Raw genomic sequence first — 25295 nt, 5'->3', positions numbered from 1 at the left:
GGCCCAAGGCCAATTTGCTATCTGGGTGTGTCTTAGGTCTATCTGTTTTGGTCATTTTGGGAATGTAAATGTAAATTGGGTAGTGTATGTAGTAGTTCAGTTTTCATCAACATCAACTTTTTGTAGGTATAGTTTGCAAAGTCTCTGTTTGCTGTTTGGGTGTTAGATGATTTCTCTTTCTGTATTTGTTTTTAGGGTTTCATGCAGCCCCATCTGTTAGGAGGAGAGTTCACACACTTGGAGTTCCCCAGAAGGGTGCAAAGGAAGGAGGTGGGCAAGAAGATGTTGTACCGAGACTTCACCATGACTGGCTGGTGAGGGTATTATATTTTATATATACATAATTGGTAAGTGGTAATTGGTAACACTTTATAATAACTTCATGCTATGAATCATTAGTTTAGCATTAGTAAATAGTCAATTCATCATTTATAAAGCATAAATAGACATTAGTAAGCAGTTTATAAATACAGCTATGAATGCTTTGTTCTTGATTTATAAGCATATCTATAATATGTTTAGTAATTGTATTTTCATACTTTATTAATGACCAATTTATAATTTCTAAATTAAATATTACATTATTTACAAACCAGTAATTTAGGAGTTGTGAGTGGTTCATAAAATGTTTAGAAAGTATAAGTAAATGATTAATAAACTATTTAAATGTACATATATACATCTTATTATTTAGAAATATAGAACTAGCTTTATTAACATGTATTCCTACTGTATTTCATGATTAATTCAGGTAGTTATATAACATTTAGTAGTTGTCCATTCACTGTTTTTGTGAGCTCATCTAAAGTGAGGACTATTTATGCCTTGTAAAGCTTTTACAAAGTAGATTTAAAGGCTCAGTTATCTTCTAAACAAAAAAAGGAAACAAACACAACACAGAGTGATACAGAACATAGAAATATTTATTTCAAGTTGCAAAAAAATCAATCTGTAGAACTGTGTACTTGATATAACATGAAAAATAAACCTCTGCAATATCAATGAAAATAAAAATTCCTGTACACCTCCAGAAAACATAACTGTGCAGTAAAATGAAACTAAGCATTTGCAATCTGGTATAAAAATACATTTCTGTAAAGTGTAAACATTGCTAAATAAATATTTACAAGTGCCAAAGCTGGATTACAGGAGTGCCAAAATACAATAAGTAAAATCAGACAAAAATCAGACAAAATCAGAGTGTTTGCTTTCTGAACACCTTGCAGTGATTGAGTGGAATGAATGGTAATGTATAAGCAGTGTGAAACGTGAAGCAAGAAAACCCAGTATTCCATTTACCCAATGTTTACAATGACCCAGGGCTAACTATTTCAAGTTTGAAAAGCCCTAATTTGTGACTTACTGTTTGCACTGAATTTTTACTCAGCCATGAAACTGAAACAAGAAAATCTTCTTAATACACCAAAATATTTTGCTTATTTTCTTCATTTTGTTGGTTTTTGTTAGTTTTGTTGCTTATTTTGTTGGCATATATTCATTTTATTGTTTATTTTTTATTTATATTCACTTGCTTTCTTATTTTGTTCTTTTTTATTCATTTTGTTTATTTTGTTGCTTGTTTAGTTCCTTTTTAATATTATATGATATTGCAGAGGTTTATTTTTAATGCTATATCAAGTGTACAGTTTTACAGTTTCATTTTTTGCATCTTAAAATAAATATTTGTATGTTCTATATCACTCTGTGTTGTATTTGTTTCCTTTTTCTGTTTAGAAGATAACTGAGCCTTTAACTCTCCTTTGTAAAGGTTTTACAAGGCATAAATAGTTCTCACTTTAGATGAGCTCACAAAAATAGTTAACTGACATGACAACTACTAAATGTTTTATAACCTGAATTAATCATGAAATACAGTAGGGAAATGTGTTAATAAAGCATTTATTAACACTGAGTAACTATTACTATATGTCTAAATAAATTTAAATTGTATGCTTTATAAATGATTAATTAACTATTTACTAATGCTGAACTAATAATTCATGGTGTGAGTTATTATAATGTGTTACCATTAGGGGTGTAATGGTACACAAAAATGACTGTTCGGTACATACCTTGGTATTTAAGTCATGATTCGGTACAGGTTCGGTAAAGTAGGAGGGAGAAAACTAAACATAAAATAGCTTTTTTGCTTTTTTTATTAAACAGTGGTTTACTGAACAAATTATGTCTCAGTCTTTAAATAAATTCAATTATAATTACATTTTTCTTAAGGATAAAAAAATCTATATCTGTAAATTATATATAGCGAGACCTTTCTTGCACATTAATATAATATTAAAGGTTACAATTAACAATATTATACATAGAACACATCGCTAAGCGGCTGTTCACTCAGGAATGTGTTATTGCATTGAAAAAAATGAGACATGGCAGTGGAATGGGGAAAAAAGCTATTATAAAGTTTAACTTTTTTTTGCTTGAGCTCCAGGTTTAGAATGTTGTTTCATGGGTGAGACACTCCAAAAGACGCGAGACATGAGTGCAACAGCCAAACACGTCTGCCAAACATAAAAGCATAAAAGTTTCTAATGCACTGCCATCTGAGGGCTCAAAGGCCAGGCACATTCAACTGAGGTCTCCTGCCTTGACCTGCGTACTGAGATTCCTATGGATTCCCTGAAGTTTTTTCGCAATATTATGCATGGTAGATGGTGAAAGTCCTAAATTCTTTGCAATTTTGCATTGACAAATGTGATTTTTGATTTGTCTGACAATTATCTCATGAAATTTGGCACAAAGTGATAAGCCATAATCCATTTTTGCTGGCAAAGACTGAGATGCTCCTTTTAAACCCAATCATGATAGTCTGACCAATTACCAATTCACCTGCTTATTGAGGACTGTTTCAAAACAGTTTAACTTGGATATTCTATAAACTTTTCACTTTTATTATGCTTCTGTCCCAACCATTTTTGGAGTGTGTTGCAGCCATCAAAATCAAAATTTGTTTATATTTACAAAATACATTTAAGTTGGCCAGTGAAAACATCGGAAATATTTTCTCTGTACTTAAAATAAAGGTTAAAGAGAATTAACAAATCACAGATTCCTAATTTTATTGCATTTTTAACAAGACGTCCCAACTTTTCTGGAAATGGGGTTTGTATGTAGATGTAGATTTGAAGCTGCTTGTGTGGCTTGGGCATTTCTGAGGAGTGTGATGGCTTCTTGTTCTGTAGGTAGGGATACCAGGGCATCATCAATATAAAGTTCCTCTCAATAAACTGTCTTGCCTCTGAACCATGTTCCTTCTCTCCTTCTAGGGCAGCTTTCTTGATCCCATACATGGCTATATACATGAGGGACTGTTGCCGAAGTCATGCACTCACATTCTGAATTCTACAACTTAATTTTCTAGGTCATTATCATGGTCTTCTCTGACTACAAAGCAATGAAACATTTGCTGGATGTCAGCTGTTATGACAACCTGTTCTTTCCTGAAGCGCAGCAACACTTCAAGCAGGCTGTTGTTCATATTGGGCCCAGTAATGAGGACACTGTTCTCCATGATATCGAGCACTAGAATCAAAGACAACCCTAATTTGATCTGTTTTTTGTGGGTGATAGACTCCAAAGAATGGAATGTACCAGCAGTCTTCATTTTCGGAAGGAGGTGGTACAGGTTCTGCATGCCTGTTTTCAAAAATCTTAGCCATGAACTCCAGAAAATGGTCCTTCATGTGTGGGTGTTTTTTCTGCATACATGTGAGTGAATGGAGACAGTTACTTGCTTGTTTTCTGTTATTAGGAAGTCTTTGACTTGGACTGCGAAAGGGAAGTGGAGCAACCCAGCTGTTTGATTCATCTTGATAGACTTTTTCTGTCATGATCATTACTGGGAGTGCCCTTGTCTGCCACTAGAGGGCACTCCTACCCGGACTGTGTCTCACTCCACTTGTGAACTACATTACCCATAACGCACTTCCCGGACTCATTATCACATGTCATTGCACCCAGCTGTTTTGTGTTACCTCATCAGTGTCTGTCTATTTATACCCTGTTTGTTTCTGCTTTAGTCATGGAGTTTTCAGTTCAGGTCACCAGTTTCTTTGTTTTCTTGTTTCTTGTTTGACTGCTTTGTGGATGTTGACCCCTGCCTGTTTTTGGATATACGACTTTGGATTACCCATTAAATACCCTGCACTTGGATCTGTCTGTTCGTCTCTGTGATTTACCGTGACAGAAAACTCCATCACTAAGAGATCCAGCAGGATGGGAATTCATATCACTTCCCCGGCTACTATAAAGGAGCGGATGGCTCAACTCAAAAATTTGATGACCCTGAAACAACAGGGGGTGGAGGTAGGAGGTTTTGCCCAATTGTTTTGGACCCTGGCGGTGGGGCTGGGATATAATGATGCTGCTTTAATGGACCTTTTGAATGGTTGCCTGGATAACTCGTTACCTCTGTGGGAGATGGATGGACTGGAAGACCTGGACTTTTGGGGGTTCGTCCACTATCTCAAACTTCGGAGTAAGTGGGCCACACCGGGTCAGTCAGACCCTGCTCCAACCAATGAGTTCGCTCCAGTCAGTGTGCACGCTCCAGTCCGTGAATCCGTTCCAGAAGCCACAGAGGAGGTGGGCACTGAGCCTCTGCTTCACCCAGGTAAAAGGAGGAGGAGGAGGAAGAAGGCTTCCTTCATCCTTCAAGGCCCGGAGGCCTTTCCAGAGTCCGCTCCAGCCAGTAAGTCCACTCCAGTCAGTGAATCCACTCCAGAACCCGCTCCAGCCAATGAGCCCGCTCCAGTCAGTGAGTCCACTCCAACCAGTGAGTCCACTCCAGCCAGTGAGTCCACTCCAGAGCCCGCTCCAGTCAGGGAGTCCACTCCAGTCAGTGAGTCCACTCCAGAGCCCGCTCCAGCCAGTGAGTCCACTCCAGCCAGTGAGTCCACTCCAGCCAGTGAGTCCATTCCTGCCAGTGAGTCCACTCCAGAGCCCGCTCCAGTCAGTGAGTCCGCTCCAGCCAGTGAGTCCACTCCAGAGCCCGCTCCAGTCAGTGAGTCCACTCAAGTCAGTGAGTCCACTCAAGTCAGTGAGTCCACTCAAGTCAGTGAGTCCACTCAAGTCAGTGAGTCCACTCAAGTCAGTGAGTCCACTCAAGTCAGTGAGTCCACTCAAGTCAGTGAGTCCACTCAAGTCAGTGAGTCCACTCAAGTCAGTGAGTCCACTCCAGCCAGTGAGTCCGCTCCAGAGCCCGCTCCAGTCAGTGAGTCCACTCCAGCCAGTGAGTCCACTCCAGAGCCCGCTCTAGCCAGGGCACCGAGCCACTGCCTCACCTTCATAAGAGGAGGAAAAGGAGAAAAAGGGCTTCCTCCGTCCTTCAAGGCCCGGAGGCCACTCTAGAGGTGGTTCTTTGTTTTCCCACTAAGCACCTTGCCCTGCCGGCGCCACCTAAGCGCTCTCCCTGATACGGCCACAGAGGCCGTCACCGAGCTGCCCGTTCTCCCTGATACGGCCACGGAGGCCGTCATCGAGCTGCCCGCTCTCCCTGATACGGCCACGGAGGCCGTCAACGAGCTGCCCGCTCTCCCTGATACGGCCACGGAGGCCGTCACCGAGCTGCCCGCTCTCCCTGATACAGCCACGGAGCACCCTTGGTCTGTCCTGCCGCCGCCGCACAGGCCGTCTGCCCTGCCGCCCCCTGGTCCTCCTCCTTTCCACCTCCCTCCTGAGTTTATGTGTTTTTGTTTTTTTCTGTGTGTCTGGTGGAGCATCTGGTAGCCGCTCCTTTGAGGGGAGGTAATGTCATGATCATTACTGGGAGTGCCCTTGTCTGCCACTAGAGGGCACTCCTACCTGGACTGTGTCTCACCCCACTTGTGAACTACATTACCCATAAAGCACTTCCCGGACTCATTATCCCATGTCATTGCACCCAGCTGTTTTGTGTTACCTCATCAGTGTCTGTCTATTTATACCCTGTTTGTTTCTGCTTTAGTCATGGAGTTTTCAGTTCAGGTCACCAGTTTCTTTGTTTTCTTGTTTCTTGTTTGACTGCTTTGTGGATGTTGACCCCTACCTGTTTTTGGATATACAACTTTGGATTACCCATTAAATACCCTGCACTTGGATCTGTCTGTTCGTCTCTGTGATTTACCATGACATTTTCTTGCATCATCTTCAGAAAGACTAGATCTTCCATTGATGGAAATAGCTTGTCATCATCTTTTGTGGACTGGAAGACATCAGTTCTATTGCTTTTTGTGTGTGTTGTTGCAAGTTTTTGTGTCAAAGATGGGGCCAGTGAAGTTATATGCACATTGTAATTGCAAAACTTCTCTTTGGTTTGGAAATTGTTTTCTCAGGGTCTCGTTTGGCTGGGGTGTTCATTCATAAAAATGCTTGTTTTGAAAGCATTAACTTCAAATGGTTTGTGGGCACCATACAGACAGACATCCCCTATATTACCTATCCCAAAGCTAACTTCTGAGCAAAGGGAGCATGTCAAGGACCATTGTGCTGTTACAATACTTTGTGCACTTCAATGATGTCTCTTCCAAGAAGAAGGAGAACCTCAGCCTCAGGGTCAAGTGGGGGTATCTTATGAGCCATTGATTTGAGGTGAGTATGGTTCCAAGTAGGGCTGCACAATTAATTGCATGCTTTTGTCATGCGTGTCTCGTCAGTAAAGCCGGTTCTGTGATTAGCGGTAAATGTCCATCACCTGCTTTCAAATGGAGTGGCGCTTAATATACAGAGCCGTAGTTCGTGGACAAGCTACGTAATATCGCGTTCGTAATCGAAAGCGATTCATCTGCGATTATGAACACGATATTGCGTAGCTTGTCCGCGAACTACGGCTCTGTATATTAAGTGCCGCTCCATTTGAAAGCAGGTGATGGACATTTACCGCTAATCACAGAACCGGCTTTACTGATGAGACACGCATGACAATCTCGTGCAATTAATCGTGCAGCCCTAGTTCCAAGCAGCACCAGGAGTAGGGATCTCAGCTCTGTTGTTGTGTAGTTCATTACACTCAATAAGTGTGAAGAGTGCGAAACTGGCACTGTCATTGATTTATTCTACAATGAAACCTTTTGCTCTGCGTCCTAAGATTTCTGATGTACCTGCACATGTCTTCAGTGTGTAAAGAGATGCATGGTCAGTGACATCAAATTTGTCAAAGAAGTGGATTTTGCTAAAGCCTTGTTACTTTGGTCGTCTAGAATAGCATAGGTTTTCAACTTCATTTGAGGATGATCTTTACAATATATTTTAAAGGTGCAGTAAGTGATTTCTGAGAAATGCTGTTAAAAGTGGATCAAACCGAGCACCAAAACTCACTGTTAGCAATCAGCAGTAAGGGGCATATACACTTATTAGGGGGGACGTGCCTGTGTTGCATAGCATGTATATGAATTTGGGATTTCCACTTTTTTTAAATTTCCACTTCTCCTGGAGGGCAAATGGCAACATCCCAAGAATTGGGGCAGTGCCTCTTGCAGTGTCCAGGTAAGACAAACCAGGTAAGTATCCTTTCATTTTGGCAGAGTCAATCTCTGACAATGTTCTGCTAGTTCCCTGAGACATTGTGGGTCTCTATAAGATATTCTAGGAAAGCAGTCAATTTTATTTAGGAGTGCTGACTCTATAGCTTCAGCAGAGCCATTGCACTGCTCCAGTCTTTCCCAAATCCTACTGAGACCTTATTTGTTGAGTGTGTTCAGCTGATTCTGGACCAAGCCACTTAGTAAGTCAAGCTCTTCGCAAGGTTGTAAGTCAAGGTCTTCTAATGTATTTGAGAATGTTGTTTCCATGCCAAGTATTTCTCAGGCTTGTCATCAAACTCTATAGGTCTCTGCATGCTAGTAACTTGGCTAAATTTAATATCTCTGAGTTTTCAGGTTTTGCAGCATGTGGCTCATTTTGCACATTAGGTGAGTAATACCTGTTTGAGGTACAGCAATTTCATGGCTGAGAGTAATGAGGTATTCTCAACTATTTTCTTCTTTTTCAGTTACTCTGATAGGTTGAAAGCTGTCATGTGGGTGCTGTGGCTCATTGTATGTACTGACATGCTGAGGTGTTTCTTGGGAATATTGAATAGACTGCCTAATAGATGGAAGAGCATTTTGCTGCTCTCTCTCAGCTTACTGAAGTAGTGGTGTGACCATATGTTTAAAAACTTGATGATGCCTATTTTTGTATGCATTTTGATCCTAAACACATTTGCCAGTTCGCTTAAGTGAGCAGAAAGTTGAGCTTTTTTGTTTATAGATGATTCTCAGGGTTTCCCCTACCATTATATAAGGGGGGCGCCCCGCCCTCCTAACGGCTCGCCCCGCCCCCCTTGAAGGTCAAGTAACTTTGATTTGATTTTCTTTATAGCGCCAGATTACAATTTGTTATTTTATTAAACAAACTAAATAGCCCTTAAGTAATATGTTATTTATCTTATTTCCACGATGGCATGTCTTTTCTGTCTGTGTTTGCGCATTTACAATTGTCCCAATGAGTGCGCACACTCGCACACAAACAAACACTTGCGTCACATACAGATGAGCACTAGCGGACAGAGAGCGCGTGGCGGGAAATATGTTGCGTCAAACAGATGAAAACCAGACAAAAATATTTGCGTTTTATAAACGCACACAGGGAACTGAAGATGGCAACACTCGCTCTACTGCGAGTAGCAGCCGGAGTAGCTCCCTTCTGGTCTATGTATCCCTTCCTCTGCTGAATTATTTTTATCCTCGGTGGGGATAAAAAAAATATCCCCCCCAGGTGATGCTACTCCACAAACCACCAACAGAGCATACAAAATACCAAAAATAAAAATCTTTTTTTTTAAAACATCGCCAAGTAAAACGCTGCATTTATATAGAACTGTCTATATAAACGTACGGGACACTTTTCAGACGCGCACTCCGACTTCACCTCAGCGGCAGGCGCAAGTCAAACCAGCGGAAAAGGTGCAGGTGACGACGAGGGAGCTTCAGTTGAACAAGAGTGAACTGCGGTCAGATGAGATGGTAAAACTCAGAAAAATTAACAAACACGACTGTTCAATCAGCCGTTACTGTGCTCGTGGCGCGCACTCAAGAATTGCACGTGCAAATGCGCCGGCGCGCGCTGCATAATTACTTTATTATAGTTTAAATAAAGCGCAAAAGAAACTACGAGCATGCACCGTCATTATTCTGAGGTAAATTAAGTCATGAAATTACCAAACCTGCGATTAAAGCTGCCTCAAAACTGTCCATGCATGTACTGTATGTGGTTGACATGGTTTTAAAGCTATTGTTATCCAATTTGTTGGCCTTAAAATGTCTTAAAAATGTGCATATGTACACCAGGGAAATCTAAATTTTCTAATTTTCAGGAGCATGCCCCTGTACCCCCCAGCAAACTACATTTTCTGACCTCGGTAATTATGAAACCCTGCGTACGGCCCGGCTTATATTCTATCTACTGAAATCTGAGGTAAACGTGTATTTCTACAAATGTGCGCACTTTTGGACTAAAAGTTTGTGTATGCACTGTGATCAAAAATAAATGGGACCAAACGCGATTGAATGTAAAGGTTTGTGTCTCGTTACTCTATTAATAACTACCGATTGATTTTGCATTCCTATCAGAAATTAAGAATTATTAGTGTCATTGTAAATAGTGGTGCAAATATCTAAAATATCTAATACTTCAAATCCCAAGGTTAAATTGGCTCCACTGTGGTTTTTAACAAATTACTCCCCACCCCCCAAAAAAAGCATCCCCCCCCTCTGGGTTTTTCACAAATCGCACCCTGGATAGATAGATAGATAGATAGATAGATAGATAGATAGATAGATAGATAGATAGATAGAAGCTGTAAACCTAGGGGAAACACTGATTCTTCTTTGTCAGCTCCATCAACTATGGCTTCAAAGGCTGTACCTTCAGCTGAGGCAGCTGAGGCAGCTTCTGCGTCTTTCTCTTGCTGGTGTGCTTCTAATGTAGCCTCTAAAGCCCCGTTTCCACCACAGTAACTTTACCCAGAAACTAGGGACTTTGGGCTGGTACTCGGTGTGTTTCCACCGCAGGAACCAGGAACTAAATAAAGTTCCGGGTAAAATGTCCCCCTCAGAAAAGTCCCTGATGGTGAGGTGGTACTTTTTCAAAGTTCAGGAACTTTCGGGGGTGGGACTAGGCGCTGAATATGCCGATTGGTCGGATTCACGCCGCATTTGATTGGTCGACTCCACGCAGCAGTAAGTCGGTTATGCGAGCTTGGGATTGTGCACACTGGAAAACAATGCCGAGAGAAGTTGAAAAAACTAAAGCAAGATTACAAGAAAATAAAGGATCACAACAATAGAAGTGGTTCCGATCGGCGTACTAACAAGTGGTTTGACCGCCTGGATGCGTTGCTAGGACACAGACCGTCCTTTTCTGGTTCAGCAGTGACAAAAGACTCCGCTACTGCATTGTTGGAAGCCATGCCAGAATCCGATGAACAGTGGGTTGAAGGTAAATAAATATATGTATATATCACATCTAAATGATATCGTCTTAAAGTCGTTGTAGTAAAAAAAAATCAATCTAACTTTTTTACACCATGTTTTTCCAGACGAAACGAGTGGTTCGTCACTGACAGGAAGAAACAGTCGCGCGCAGTACTACGTCACCGGACAAATTAGCCTAATCTTTACGGTACTTTAGACCATGTGGTAACGCAGAAGGCAACAGGTCTGGGGGGGGACAAAAAGTTTCTGGGAGAAAAGTTCCTGGTACAATTGTTCCGGGTAATTTCAGTGGAAACGCGGCTTAAGCGTGTCTCTTCTACTTCCAGTTGTGCTTTCTTTACTTTGATTTCAATTTGCGTGTGCGTATGCTGTATGCTGCATGTGTTGATCTGGATGATTTGTGTAAATGTGAACACACTGACCTGGATGCAAGGCTAACATTTTCCTTTGATAGCATTTTACTGTAGATTGTTTGAGAAGAAGGGAAGATCATTCACTGTTGTTGTAATCACTGTTGAGTCTTTTCACTATTCTGCCTTCACAATGGCGTCTCTTCCTAAAGTTAGACAGATAGGTAAACTCTTTCCAAAACACGAAGGCTTGTGGGAGAATGCTGCTTTATTCCACACCACGATGGAAATGTTGAAACAGAGTGAAACTACAGAAAGGAGATGTAAATATTATGGAACTACTTGGTTATCTCCAACATAACACTAATATGAATTCATTGTATATTGTTCTTAAAATGTCTGAAATTCCACATTAGACAGCTTTATGAATATTATATATTATAAATTTAATAAATTATATATAAGTTAAATTATATTATACATTTAACAAATTGAACTCAAATTAATCACAAAACTTACAGACAATGCTTTCTACTGAGGATCACAAAATGAATGGCTGGTTCAAGTTCCTTTTGTGTTTTACTGACTTTAACTGGTTCAATTTTAGTCCTTTTCACACTTCCGAACCAGTTCGGGAATCAAAGTCTTTTTACAAATTAAATGTCATGAAAATGTTTGAATGGTCTTGGTGATTTATTGGTGAGACTACAGAGCTCTTATTATGAGCTTTATTTATGAAGTAATTCGAAGTGATGGCGCTTAAATTGGTTATGTTCTCCGTGTCTGTTTGGTGCGGCTGTGCATTATCACACTCCATGTGCTGTAAAGACAGTGCCTGCGTCTCAATGTGCATACCATCCATCCTAAATAGTAGGCTATGTGACATTAGTAATATTCAGTAGATACTATTTAGGGTGGATAGTATGCACATTGGGATGCAGGGAGTGTTTTTCACGACATGCTGGGGAAATGATCAGCTGGCAGCTCCCTTATCACGCAGACCTGATATATATATATATATATATATATATATATATATATATATATATATATATATATATATATATATATACATACATATGTCATCTCTGAATGAAAGACATATTTAAAGGGGTGGTTCATTGCGATTTCACTTTTTTTAACTTTAGTTAGTTAATGTTGCTGCTTGAGCATAAACAGTATCTGCAAAGTTACAGCACTGAACGTTAAATGAAAACGGTCTTTTAAAGTTATGCCTACAACAAACGACCGGTTTGGACTACAGCAAGCGGATTGGTGACATCATAAACCCTGCAAAGCACTGCCCTGAGAAATTATTTTTGGGTTAAATAACCCTCTGTAATATGCTCAGTATTACAAACCCATAGTATCGTTGCTGTTGCAACATTAATGCAAAGACTGATATTTGTGTACAGTGTGGTCTTTAAAATTAATTATGTCTTAGTTTATATCTTTTTAATCGGTAAGGATTAGTTATAACATATGCTTGAATACAGGATGTAATGCCATGAGATTAATACATACTATATATTTTTAACATCATTAACCTTACGAAAATATTATGTATCTCTTACGACTTTATATCCCGCATTGAAGCATATATTGGGAGTTTAGTTTTTTATATGAATAAATTATATAAACAATGTTTGTCGTATGGTGATGCCAGCTGGGGAATTATTGAATGAGTAGCTGCGTAGTCTATACTGTATGACAGCTGGTGAAATAAAACTGCCCACCAGTAAATTCGAGCAATGGTCTGAGTGGCCTATAAGCTACAAACAATTAGAAAATAATTTGTTTATAGATTATATAACAGCAACTTGGAAAACAGAAAAAAAAAAAAACTAAGAAGCGATATTTGAGAAAAGAGCATAATATCAGATATATAATATCTAATAGCCTCAGCAACATAGCGGAACTAACTTTACCCTGCGTCACGTGATATCCGATTCTTGTGAAAAAGGCTAATTAACTGAATTTAATGCTGCCTTCACGTGCAGAAATTTTACAATTCCCACTTCTGAAATCATGATTACAAGCTCATTGCATTCAACTTTCAAAATGGGAGGGCGTTCATGTGCAATTTTTACTTAAGCCGAGGACACATTTAACAATTGTAAGTAACATTAACTGAGTAAACTAACACTCTCTACAGAGAACGCGAGCGTCTCGCTTATTAGAAATACACCCATTAAACGTCACTGCATCGGTCACATTTTTTACACGATGGACCATCCAGCATACCCGGTTAAAAAAGTCACCGCTCGCCACTGAAAGCAGTCATTGGAACACTAGAAATATATAGTGCTGGGTGGTATACCGGTTCATACCGAATACCGGTATTTATTTTTGTTATGATATGAATTTTGATGATACCGCAATACCGGTATGTATCGCTTAACCAACGTTCAGAACGCGGCGCAGCACGTCACTGTTTGAGAGCGTCCCGTTTCACTGTTGCACTGTAGTGAGAGTACAGCTGAGATCGCATATGGTAAGTCCGAAATCACCCCCTAAAGCCTCATTCACTATTCCCTACGTTATCCACTTGTTCACTTGAAAGAGTGAATGAAAACGAGTGAGTGAATTCGGACAGCCGTTGTGTGTACATCGGCTGTACACTCGTTATTGCGGTGCAATGTGAGATTGAATGAGTGCACTCAATAACGTCCACTATGGTTTCGGACACCACTACAAATGGCTGTCCTCTCAGATAATGCCCTATTTGAGGATATAGGGGGCGATTTCGGATTCAGCCCTTGATTACAGCGGAGAATTCAAACTACACGCAGCGCGCGAGATAGAGCGTTTTCTGCGCGGAGCGCACAACGTTCTCCACATGGATCATATTATATAGATCGGAGCGAGCGTGTGGACCCATTTCATACTCTAGTGCTCTAAACATGAACCACGACCGCGATGACACGATGGGTTATTCTGCTACACAGAAGACGATGTAAGTTAATAAATAGAATGACAATTCGAAGAAGAATTGGCAAAAAATTTAACTGCTTTATTGTTTCTGTGTTAAACTTGCGTGTGTCATTTGTTCAGAGACTGTAGTGCTCTTAAATGTACTGAAAATATCCTTAGTTTAAATGTTCTTCCGCGTTTCTCCCTCGTTTTGGCAGTTTGTTGTTATATAGGGTTAGATTTTTAAAATGCGTAAGGTGCCCTCCACTCTTTTTTTTTCTATCTCTATGGTCATATTTTAATATTCATGTGTCTGTAATGAGTGTGTTTCAGGTCTGTGTTTTATTGGTGGTTGTCTCCCCACAGCATCATTTTGTGGAGCTTTGTAAACCTGTATTAACTCTAGTGTGGAATTTTCTACAATATTCACTCATCGTGACAGTAAAACAGGGCATTCTAGTCAATCTACTGCAGTATTTCCTCTCTCAATCAATAGAAAATGTGGTTAACGCCCGGTCATGCATAGGGGAAAAAAATTACCGTCATATACCGTGAAACCGATATAATTTTGAAAAATACAGTGATATAAATTTTTGGTCATACCACCCAGCACTATATATATATATATATATCTATATATATATATATATATATATATATATATATATATATATATATATATATATATATTAGAGCTGCACGATTAATCATATCGCAATCGCGATGTCAAGCTTGTGCGATTATATGACGCAAAATGCTGCGATTTTATGAAATAAAATAATAATAAGTTAATAAATAAATAAATAAATAAATAAATAAATAAATACATGTGTGGACACAACAACCCATTACCTGAGAGCTGTTTGCCCATTTTATACACCGCTAATAAAAAGAAGACCAGTCAGTTTCAGTTTAGGCAGTGGCATGTGTGGCGCTCACGGTCATGTCATGACTTTTCCGGTGTGCAGCGCAGAGAACGGGTAAAGATGGATGCGGAGCAAACGGTCACTGAACTGGTGGCAAGAAAAAACGCTACCTCTGTTATATGGCGATATTTTGGCTTTAAGATTATAAACCCAGATTAGTAGTGGTTGAAGAGGAAAGAGGATTTAATTCGGTATCGCACGCAGCGCTGTTATCGGTGCGCACATGACGCACATACATACAAGGCTCGCGCGCACAGAGAGAGAGAGAGGCGCGTTATAGCTCGCGAACTCCAAATTGATTTCTCTTTCGCGTCCTCAGTGCACTTGGATGGTCACATACACGCATTATGTCCGTCAAAATACCCCTCTCAGCAAGTATTCATGTAAACACATTCAGTTATGTCTTAATTGAAGGAGGTGAGAATTCGGATGTATATCTGTCCAATGTGTGCGTGCATGTCTTACTCTTAAAGTGACAGCAACCTATAAATACCTGCTGTTGTCTGTCATGTAAATCAAACAACAAAACACAGCTTTAACAAAGATTAATCTATATTAAATTTATACAATGAACAGTGTCATTTTACATTTAATTATTACATTTCTGTGCATGAAAATTAATACTACAATTAGACCTTATACTTTATTTGTAACTTTATGTAGTATTTATCTATGCTTGTTGTAATTGGTGTACAGTATTTGTTCTTTTACAGTCTGTTCACTTGCCTTTAATAATGTATTATTTAGGCTAGCAGTTTATGCTATGGTATCAGAATAGTTTAAGTGGCTAAGTAATAAATGCAAAGTTAAGTTACCCCCATCCAATTTTTTTTTTTTTTTTTTGTGCTGATCCAAAGTATGATCCGATCTGTGACGTCATAACCGTGATGTGATCCGAACCGTGAGTTTTGTGATCCGTTGAACCGCTACAGATTAGTAAAGAAATAAATATCTTAAATGGGATTATAACAAGTTTGCAGTAATGCAAAGATGTTATTTAATTTCATAAAAATATTTTAATTTGAAAACACTGTGCATTTGTTTGCTGTTGTTGCTAGTTTGAGTTGAGAAATACACATTTCAGCATTATCAGTAATCTGTGTGTGTATTTTCATTGAGAACCAAGCAAGATGACTCATGATACTATTTGTTTATTATATCGCAAATCGCAATCGCAATATTGACCTCAATAATCGCAATATGACATTTTCCCCAAATCGTGCAGCCCTAATATATATATATATATATATATATATATATATATATATATATATATATATATATATATATATATATATATATATATATATAGTAATATATACAGTACAGTCCAAAAGTTTGGAACCACTAAGATTTTTAATGTTTTTAAAAGAAGTTTCGTCTGCTCACCAAGGCTACATTTATTTAATTAAAAATACAGTAAAAAACAGTAATATTGTGAAATATTATTACAATTTAAAATAACTGTTTTCTATTTGAATATATTTCACAAAGTAATTTATTCCTGTGATGGCAAAGCTGAATTTTCAGCATCATTACTCCAGTCTTCAGTGTCACATGATCCTACAGAAATCATTCTAATATGCTGATCTGCTGCTCAAGAAACATTTAATGTGTACAATTGTACAAAATATTTGTGTACAATATTTTTTTTCAGGATTATTTGATGAATAGAAAGTTCAAAAGAACAGTGTTTATCTGAAATCTAATCTTTTGTAACATTATAAATGTCTTTACTGCCACTTTTGATTGATTTAATGCATCCTTGCTGAATAAAAGTATTCATTTCTTTAATTTCTTTTCAAAAAAATAAAAATAAAAATTCTTACTGACCCCAAACTTTTGAACGGTAGTGTATAATGCTACAGAAGCTTTGTATTTCAGATTAATGCTGTTCTTTTGAACTTTCTATTCATCAAGGAATCCTGAAAAAAAAAGTACACAACTGTTTCAACATTGAAAATAATCATAAATGTTTATTGAGCAGCAAATCAGCATATTAGAATGATTTCTGACGGATCATGTGACACTGAAGACTGGAGTAACGATGCTGAAAATTCAGCTTTGCATCACAGGAATAAATTACTTTGTCAAATATATTTAAATAGTACACAGTTATTTTAAATTGTAATAATATTTCACAATATTACTGTTTTTTACTGTATTTTTAATTAAATAAATGTAGCCTTGGTGAGCAGACGAAACTTCTTTTAAAAACATTAAAAATCTTAGTGGTTCCAAACTTTTGGACTGTACTGTATATATATATATATATATATATATATATATATATATATATATATATATATATATATATATATATATAAAATATTTGGAGGACATTCCAGGAGACAGGCAGTTATTCTAGGAGAGCTGGACAGGGCTGTAGAAGGTCCTTAGTCCATCAGCAGGACCGGTATCTGCTAGGAGGAACAGGATGAGCACTGCAAGAGCCCTACAAAATGACCTCCAGCAGGCCACTGGTGTGAATGTCTCTGACCAAACAATCAGAAACAGACTTCATGAGGGTGGCCTGAGGGCCCAATCTCCTATAGTGGGCCCTGTGCTCACTGCCCAGCACCATGGAGCTCGATTGGCATTTGCCATTGAACACCAGAATTGGCATGTCCGCCACTGGCGCCCTGTGCTTTTCAGATGAGAGCAGGTTCACCCTGAGCACATGTGACAGACACAAATGGGTCTGGAGAAGCCGTGGAGAACGTTATGCTGCCTGTAACATCGTTCAGCATGATAAAATTATAAAGGAAACAGTAACCAGTCTGACAATAAAGCACGATGCACAGTTTAATATTTTAATCATCATTAAAACTGTATTTGATCGCCAGGATTTTAAAATACAGATACAGCATGCAGTGTATGTTTCGTTTGAATAAAATGGCGGAAAGAAGTGAGAGGTTTTACAACAGAGTTCTGAGGGAAATTATATGAATTAAAAAGTATAAATGAATTCTATGAACATATCTCTGAAGGGAGCTGACTGCCTTGAGACAAGATTTGATGGCATTTTCTTTTCATCTTCCCTCTGTGTAAATAATAAGCTAATGTACATTCTAAAACCATTCTGATTCTATTTTTATTTAATGTTTGAGGTGTTGTTGCATTTATTAAAAACTTAACAGCTGTTTTTTTTTTTTATTGTATTTTTTGGGGGGGGGGGGGGTCTCCTGGAAAAAAGGTTGGGAACCACTGGGCTAGACAATGGCACCCTTACTGCCATTAGGTATTGCCCGGCCTCACGTGGCGAGAGTATGCAGGCAGTTCCTGGAGGATGAAGGAATAGATACCATTGAATGGCCCCCATGCTCGCCTGGCCTAAATCCAATAAAACGATCCATCCGACGCCACCAGGTCATTATCATTGCTATGTTGACAATACACAGGTTTATCTCCTTTTGAGTAATAACTATATTCTTTCATCATCAAATTTCTTGAGATTCATATCAGAAAAACTGAAATAAAACAGAAGTACAGACTCATGCTAAGAATTTGGGGGTGATTTTTGCCTCTTTTTTTTTTAAATAATAAGCACTGTGGTGGCATCTTATTTCAACTGAGATCCATTGTAAAATTAAAACCTTTACTGTCATTTAAAGATCTGGAGATACTCATGCAATTATTTGATCTTGACTTGCCTACTGTTGTAATGCTCTTTTATAGGCCACACATCTCTCCATTAAAAAAAAAAAAAAAAATGCAGCAGCTAGGTTACTTAAGGGATACTAAAGGGTTAGTGTTTATTCTGTCCTGACCTCAGTTCATTGGTTACCAATCCAATATAAAATACAATTTTTAAAGTTGTAAATGGTCTAGCCCTAGGGGCCCCTATACTATCTTGCTGATCTTCTTAGCTTTTTAGCACTCTTCAAGGACTCTCAGGTCATATTAAAATAATACTTATATCTACACCTTGTTTAAATATACTGTTTACCTTTAAACTATAGAGCTGCCAATCAAATGAAATCAATATACTGCAGATAAAATTAATTTTTTCACTGCAGAGTTGGCACAGAAGTTGCATCTGAAGTGGCATTTAGATGTATTTTTAGATGTATTTACATCAGAAGTGTCATAAATGCATTTACACTGCATTCCTTTAAAGTCACCATGAAATCAAAATTGAATTTTTTTGGGCTTTTAGTACAAATATGTTAGCCTTGCTCTTATCTATAAGCTAGTGTGCTCTAAAACAATGACAAATTTCAAATTTAAAAGATATAAGCTTTCAAAACTTAGGATCAAAACTTTTCAAAACTTTGGATCAACGATTTTGATGACATCACACTGCACTTCAACTTCTCATCAGGTTTTCTGTACAATCAAATGCTCTCTTGAATCTAAAGTGTCCCACCCTTTACCAAGCTTTACCAAACTCAGTGGCTCTGGCCAATAAATTGGCAGCTCTACTTTAGACCCATTTATATTCTATGGCATATTATTTTGGGTGAGTAATGGGAGTTGCTGGTTTATTGTCCTGTTGTGCATGTCCTGTTTGATGTTTTTTCAACGGTTTCGGTATTTAATTTCCCTTTTTATTTATTTTACTTGCATTTCTACCACATTTTGCTATAAAATGTATGTTTTTAAATGTGTTCTTTATAGTTATTTGACAGCATTACTGTCCAGTATGGTTGGTACTGTGATACAGTGAATTTTTTCCTCATTTTTACAGTTGTTCTTGATATGCCCCTTTTAATAAAGTGGTTTAATAAGTGCTCACTTAATGAACTTGACAAGATAAAGAATCAGTGGAGTGGCTTTCTCACTTTGGGCCTTTTTACTCTGTGCTTTCTGGGCCAGCTGATAAATTGTATATACATTTAATTTAGATACCCTTAAGTCCTACTTTCTTTTGTCTTTTTTGTCTTAACAGGGCTTATAAAACCATTGAGGATGAGGACCTCAGGTTTCCTTTGATATATGGAGAAGGAAAAAAGGTAACTGATGAGAGAGTGAAAGGGGAAAAAAAGCAGAAAAAGCAAATGAACACACAGGAAATGACAATTGGATCAGAAGTGTCAAAACCAAAACAAAACTTTTTTACAATTGTTATTTGTTATTTAAAATTCTGTTCACTTTCTTGGTCACTAGTCAAATCAAATAAGTAAATTTGTGAGAATGACTATAACCGCTTAACACAAAAGAAGAGATGGGAACATCAGGTTTTGCAAACATTTTGTAGGAGTCCATTCCATCTTGTGAGGGCATTACACAAATTCAATACACTCAAATTCTGATAAATTTTTGCCTATAGGATAATTTTTATTGTATGTTGTGATGATGTTAACATTTCCTACATGTGTACCAACTTTTATTAATTACTTATTAGTCCTCCTGTATAAAAACATTGAAGTTGCATATTATAATGTTGAGACAATTAACAAAAAAAACATTTTAAGCCTTAGGAGAAGAAGACCATTATAACATATAGGTAGTCTAGGGCATCTTTTTAGAGAAATTGCAAAGAAAGCCAATGTGTCAATTATCAGTTTTCTTACACCATAAAAGGCACTCAGAATCTGGAGGAAACTGACAGGAAGAAGTCTGGCAGACCCCAAACCACAAATGAATCAGAAGATAAGTTTCTAAATGTGTCAACAGCTTGCATAAGCAGCTGACAGGACAATATCTCCAAGTACAGCTTAACTCTGATTGATGCAAGCAAGTGTCATTTTATTGAAGACATTGAATGATCATTTATAGGAAAGTGAACCTTGGTGTTGTAGTGATTTTGGATTAGCCTCACATGAGGGCACCACAAATGTAGTTAATGGTTTTAAATATTAATATTAATATTTTATATTAATATTAATATTGAGTCAGATGATTCCTTCCAATATTTTGGGGCACCAGCAAGGAATCTCACATTGACAATAAAGAACAATCATGGAAGATTGTTGACTGAATTCGAATTTTATAAATTGGAGGAAGTTTATCATCTAACCAGAGGTCGCATTAACCAAATATTTTCCGTCATTGACAGAATTTTTTTGCAATGATGAAAAATCTGAAGGCCGTCCGTCATTTTGACAGATTACACTGAGGCTGATGTAACTTGTAACTGTAATTCCCACCCCTGTCCAGTTGGTCGTGAGTGCGCTCCAGTGTGGCAGCAAAGCGAGAGTTCAGTCTCCAGAATAAAATGAAAACGATGCGGTTGATTACGCACAGGCGAGCACCCAATTCAGGATTCACATGCTTTCGATTTTATTTTGTATTTTTTAATTAATTATGTAGTATATCAGTTACAGTACACACTACATTTTCTAGAGGAAAAAAATCTCTCAACTAATGCTGTAAACTACACATGGGAGTCAGTTGGTACTACTATAATAATACTGAAGGTTAAATTAACTTATTTATATACAAACACTTAAATTACACTCAATTATGTTTTTTATTATAAATAAAGTTTAGAATGGCATAATCAGATTTCTACTCAAATTCATTTTTTTTTTTTTAAATATAAACATTGAAATCGTGGTTGTCATAACTGATTCATTAAATATTGAAGAACATTAAAAATTATAATGAATATGTAAAGGTGCATAGTTATATTTATCAGAATGTTGCTTTCTAGAGTACACTTTTCTAACTGACTAATGAGTTTATGGTCACTGAATATGTTTTTCTGAGGTAAATGTGACGTTACGTGACATTGTTTACAAGCTGTTTTATTGACATCTTTCTGAGGTTGAAACACTGATTGGGCTATTACACGAGACATGATACCGATTTCGGTAAGTTTTACTGTATATTTTAACATACCTTCAGATGTTTAGTCGTGTTTATTTCGCGCTGTAACCGATATTAAAGCGGAGGAGAGGATGTTCACATGCGCTCCATGCTTCCGTTTTACTTTAACTGAGGCACTAAAGCAATCTGTCACGTCACATTAAACAGTGCCAAAACGGTATTTATTTTTTGAATCTCATAATAAGATGGACGTCATTTGAAATCTGAGACGTTGCTTCATATCAAAAGTAACAAAGCACAAAGATTATTGTGATTTATTGGATGGGAGGCGCTACATGTTCTGTTCATTCATCAACTGAAAACAGACTAGACTAATTGATTCTTCAGATTTAAGTATCGATATTGGTTCGTAAAAATGAGAATCGATTAAAATCGAGAAATCAATATTTTTTTACCCAGCCCTACTAAAAACTACGAAGGAAAATGACTAAACTACTAAGAAAATTGAATCAATAATCAAACAGAAACTACAAACTACAAAACAAATGGACGTTAACCAAAATTAAATACCAAGTATATGAGCAACAGATTGGACGAAGCAATGAATGGGTAATTAGCAGTCAATTGTGGTCTTTCTGGATGCTGGTATGAAGTAGTAAATAAGCATTTACTATTAATACAGAAAACGTGTCTAATGTATTTATCTGTGTACGCTGACCCTAGATAAACAGTCTCTACACAAATAGCAATCTCATATAGCAACAACCTAATGCCAAGGCCTTTGGGAAAAGGTTTGGTTATAGCTTATATTTACGTTTCACTTGGTCGGGTGATCAGTCCGGGAATGGGAAACGTTGTCCACTGGTATACTTCTGTGTGCAGTGGGAGATTGGATTGTTTTCCAACAGTTGCAGAGCTGCACTGAGTGCTGGAGGTCTTTGTGTAACCCAGAGAACTGTAGGTCAGATGGTGGTCGGTCCGCAGGATCTTCTGTAGGTTGGAGGTACTTGAGTTATGCAGGTCAGGAACCAAAGTCCTCTGCAGAAGCAATTGGGCTGCTTGAAGGTCCATGTGGTGAAAGGTTTACTCGCAAGAGTATAACCTTGGTCGTGTCGTTGCTCTTCCCTCGTCAGGTCAGAAACTCAGAACAAGGGTTTGTTCACTTGGGAAAGCTTTTATTCCTTCCTGTTGGGGAGGGGATTACAAATCCTTGGCTTTCCTGATGTGGTGATGTGAATGGGTAGCATTCCAGGTGTCCGTCCCTTAACTCCCTCGGGTCGGCGGTCACGCCGGCGATACCACCGCGGTTTTTTTCTTACCAGTGTGAAAGAGACTCAAAATACTCCCTCAATGTTGCACATACAATTAAGAGCTATACACCATTTTAATCTGTTGAATATCTTCTTTTATTTGTGTACACTTATGGAATTACATTTGATCCAAAAATAATGAACGTAACTTTTCAAAAAAACTAATAAAAATATAAATTGAAACTGAATAAAATGTCTTTGAAACTTAAAAAAATAAATTGCAGGCAAAATGTTTGACTTTGTTTTTAATACACTGCATGTTTTGCTAACAGTTTATTTTCTTTCTTTCACTGATCTTTACTTACAAAAGCATTTCCTGAGTTTTCATTTATGCTTCTGAAGTTTTCGTTTACGATCCCAGAGTTTTCGTTCGTCTTTCTGGCACAAATCTCTCGCGGGGGCGGGGCCAGCAGTGGTGTGTTCTCATTGGCTACTGAGTTTTTGATTGACAGCTTCTTCTTGACCTGGAAGTGATGACGTCAGAGTTGTGTTTACAATTACATGTGTGGAGGTGAGCGTCTGTAAGCGGCTTCTTATTTCATTTAAAGATATAAGTTTTGTTTTTGAATTTTATCTGTATTTATCTGCGGCTTCTACTTTGTCGACATAAACTTTTAGGAGCGTGAGAGATCAAACGAAAATGAATGTCTTGAGGTTTAATTGTACATTAAAGGTTATAATACTGAAGATATTGCATAATGTCCAATGTTTTTGGAGAATATTTGATTATTTCTGATGATTCTTCTCTATTGTTGGGTCTGATTAGGTTGTGCTGTTACAATTTAAAGAGAATACTAGTATCATATACATGTATATATTCAGCTGTCAAGAAAGTCTCACTCCAACCAGGTAATCAAGGTTGGCAACCATGGCCATCACTCTACCCATTGTTAGCATATGCACATACACCATCACAATTAATGATCACTCAATTCTGAAGGATTCAAACAATATGAAAATAACAGTCGTGGCTTGCTGTAAGACAGTATAGACCTCAAAGGACATTTCAGTACTCCACACAAAGAATGATCTTGTTGCCATTTTTTTATCATTCTAATAATTTTATTTAGTTATTTTATTTAGTTAACATTATCATCTAACATATAAAAGTAGATTTTTTTAACAATCATCAACAGTTTCAATTGTGACAGTTGTATAAATGTAAATGAAAATATGAATCAATTCAAATAAATTTAAATTCTTTATTGTCACTACAGCATACACACAAGTATCAAAGTGAAAGTGTTGGATGCAATTATGTTGTGAAAGGAATGACCAGAATCCACAAAACACTAACTGATTATTCATGTAATGCACAGTATTCTCATGATATACAGTACATTACTATAAAAATGCACAAGCACCTATTATAGAATACATCTGTAAAATTCATAAAATTCATTTTATTACCATTTTTTAAACTATAGTGAATAAACTTAATGAATGGAATGAAATGTTCATGTTGTCTGAATACATTTTGGTTTGACTGTATGACTTTCTTTCTCCACATAAGCACAAATATCTTTAAGAAAATAGTCCATCTCTGTGAGCCCATAAGTGGACTGTAACCCATACACGTATGATGGTTGGTGGGAAACGATTGTTAATAATTAAAACAGTTTAAATTATTAGTATTTTTCTCATCTATTGTTTCACTTCAGAAGACATTGATTCATCCACTGGGGTCGCATGGATTACTGTGTCTTTAGGACTCGAAGACATGTATTATTTTCCTAAAAATCCTAATTCATGTTTATCTGTAGAAAGAAAGTAATATGCATCTTGGACGGCATGAGGGTGAGTAAAAATATGAGAATTTTTTTGGGGTGAACTATCACTTTAACATTCATATGTTGCTGGTATGCTAATCCAAGATCAGTATGGACTAGTAAGAATAAAGTACAACCTCTTGTGTGTTTGTGAACTGTGTCTTGTTTTAATCTAGAGCTCCAAAAAAATTAAAATATTTGCATAATATCAGGTGTCTGAAGATCAAGATCCCAATCAGTCAAAGGTGATGTGTCTGAACAAAATAAGATTCTTGTCTGATGGGGACAGTGGATCTCTGGGGCTACCACTCACTCCTCTGGGTCAGCATCAGAATTTTGTTAATGGAAAAGTTGCTCCACTCCCTGGAAAATAAGAAATCAGATGTATTATAATCTAATAATACAAACTGCTTTGAATTCCCACATAACAAATTATTCAGACTTAAAATATTTATTTCAAACAAATTATATATAATTTCAGCCATAATTACTTTCATGTATTAGGTTTTGCATTTGGCCATAAAGTACTGTGCAAAAGTCCTAGCTTTGTTGTTTTAGCAATGTTTTAATGACCACCCATGTTTATTTTTTGGTCTTTATTACAGTGCAAACAGAAAATATAGGAAATATGCACACAAAAAAATCAGAACAAAATTGATTCTATAAGTAAAAATCAGTATTTAACGTGACCTCCTAGACTTCCAGTTTTTTAAAGGAGAAACTTCTGATCAGATTTTGAAAGTTTTTCTTGGCCTTCCAGTCATTTTCCATTCCATTTAGGTTTGAGAGAGCCAGGTTCTCACTATTACTCAAGTGTAAGGAGAGGTCACTAAATACTTGCCAC

The 25295-nt window shown here is 37.5% G+C and overlaps 1 protein-coding gene across 4 annotated transcripts in view; it reads left to right on the top strand.

The window, feature by feature from the left end:
- Nucleotides 1-25295, top strand: part of LOC125245989 (protein phosphatase 1H-like) — a 177180-nt gene that overhangs the window by 116832 nt on the left and 35053 nt on the right. For all 4 annotated transcript variants that reach the window (XR_007179666.1, XM_048156814.1, XM_048156813.1 and 1 more), the window contains exons 6-7: nucleotides 196-314; nucleotides 19550-19613. Coding sequence is in view for 3 of the 4 variants with exons in the window: in XM_048156814.1 (XP_048012771.1) it covers nucleotides 196-314; nucleotides 19550-19613 (183 nt within the window). In the remaining variant the exon portion in view is untranslated. The remainder of the gene's footprint in view (nucleotides 1-195; nucleotides 315-19549; nucleotides 19614-25295) is intronic.

The sequence above is a fragment of the Megalobrama amblycephala genome, linkage group LG14, assembly GCF_018812025.1.
Source record: "Megalobrama amblycephala isolate DHTTF-2021 linkage group LG14, ASM1881202v1, whole genome shotgun sequence".
NCBI lineage: Eukaryota > Metazoa > Chordata > Actinopteri > Cypriniformes > Xenocyprididae > Megalobrama > Megalobrama amblycephala.
This window is presented reverse-complemented; position numbering and strand designations above follow the sequence as displayed.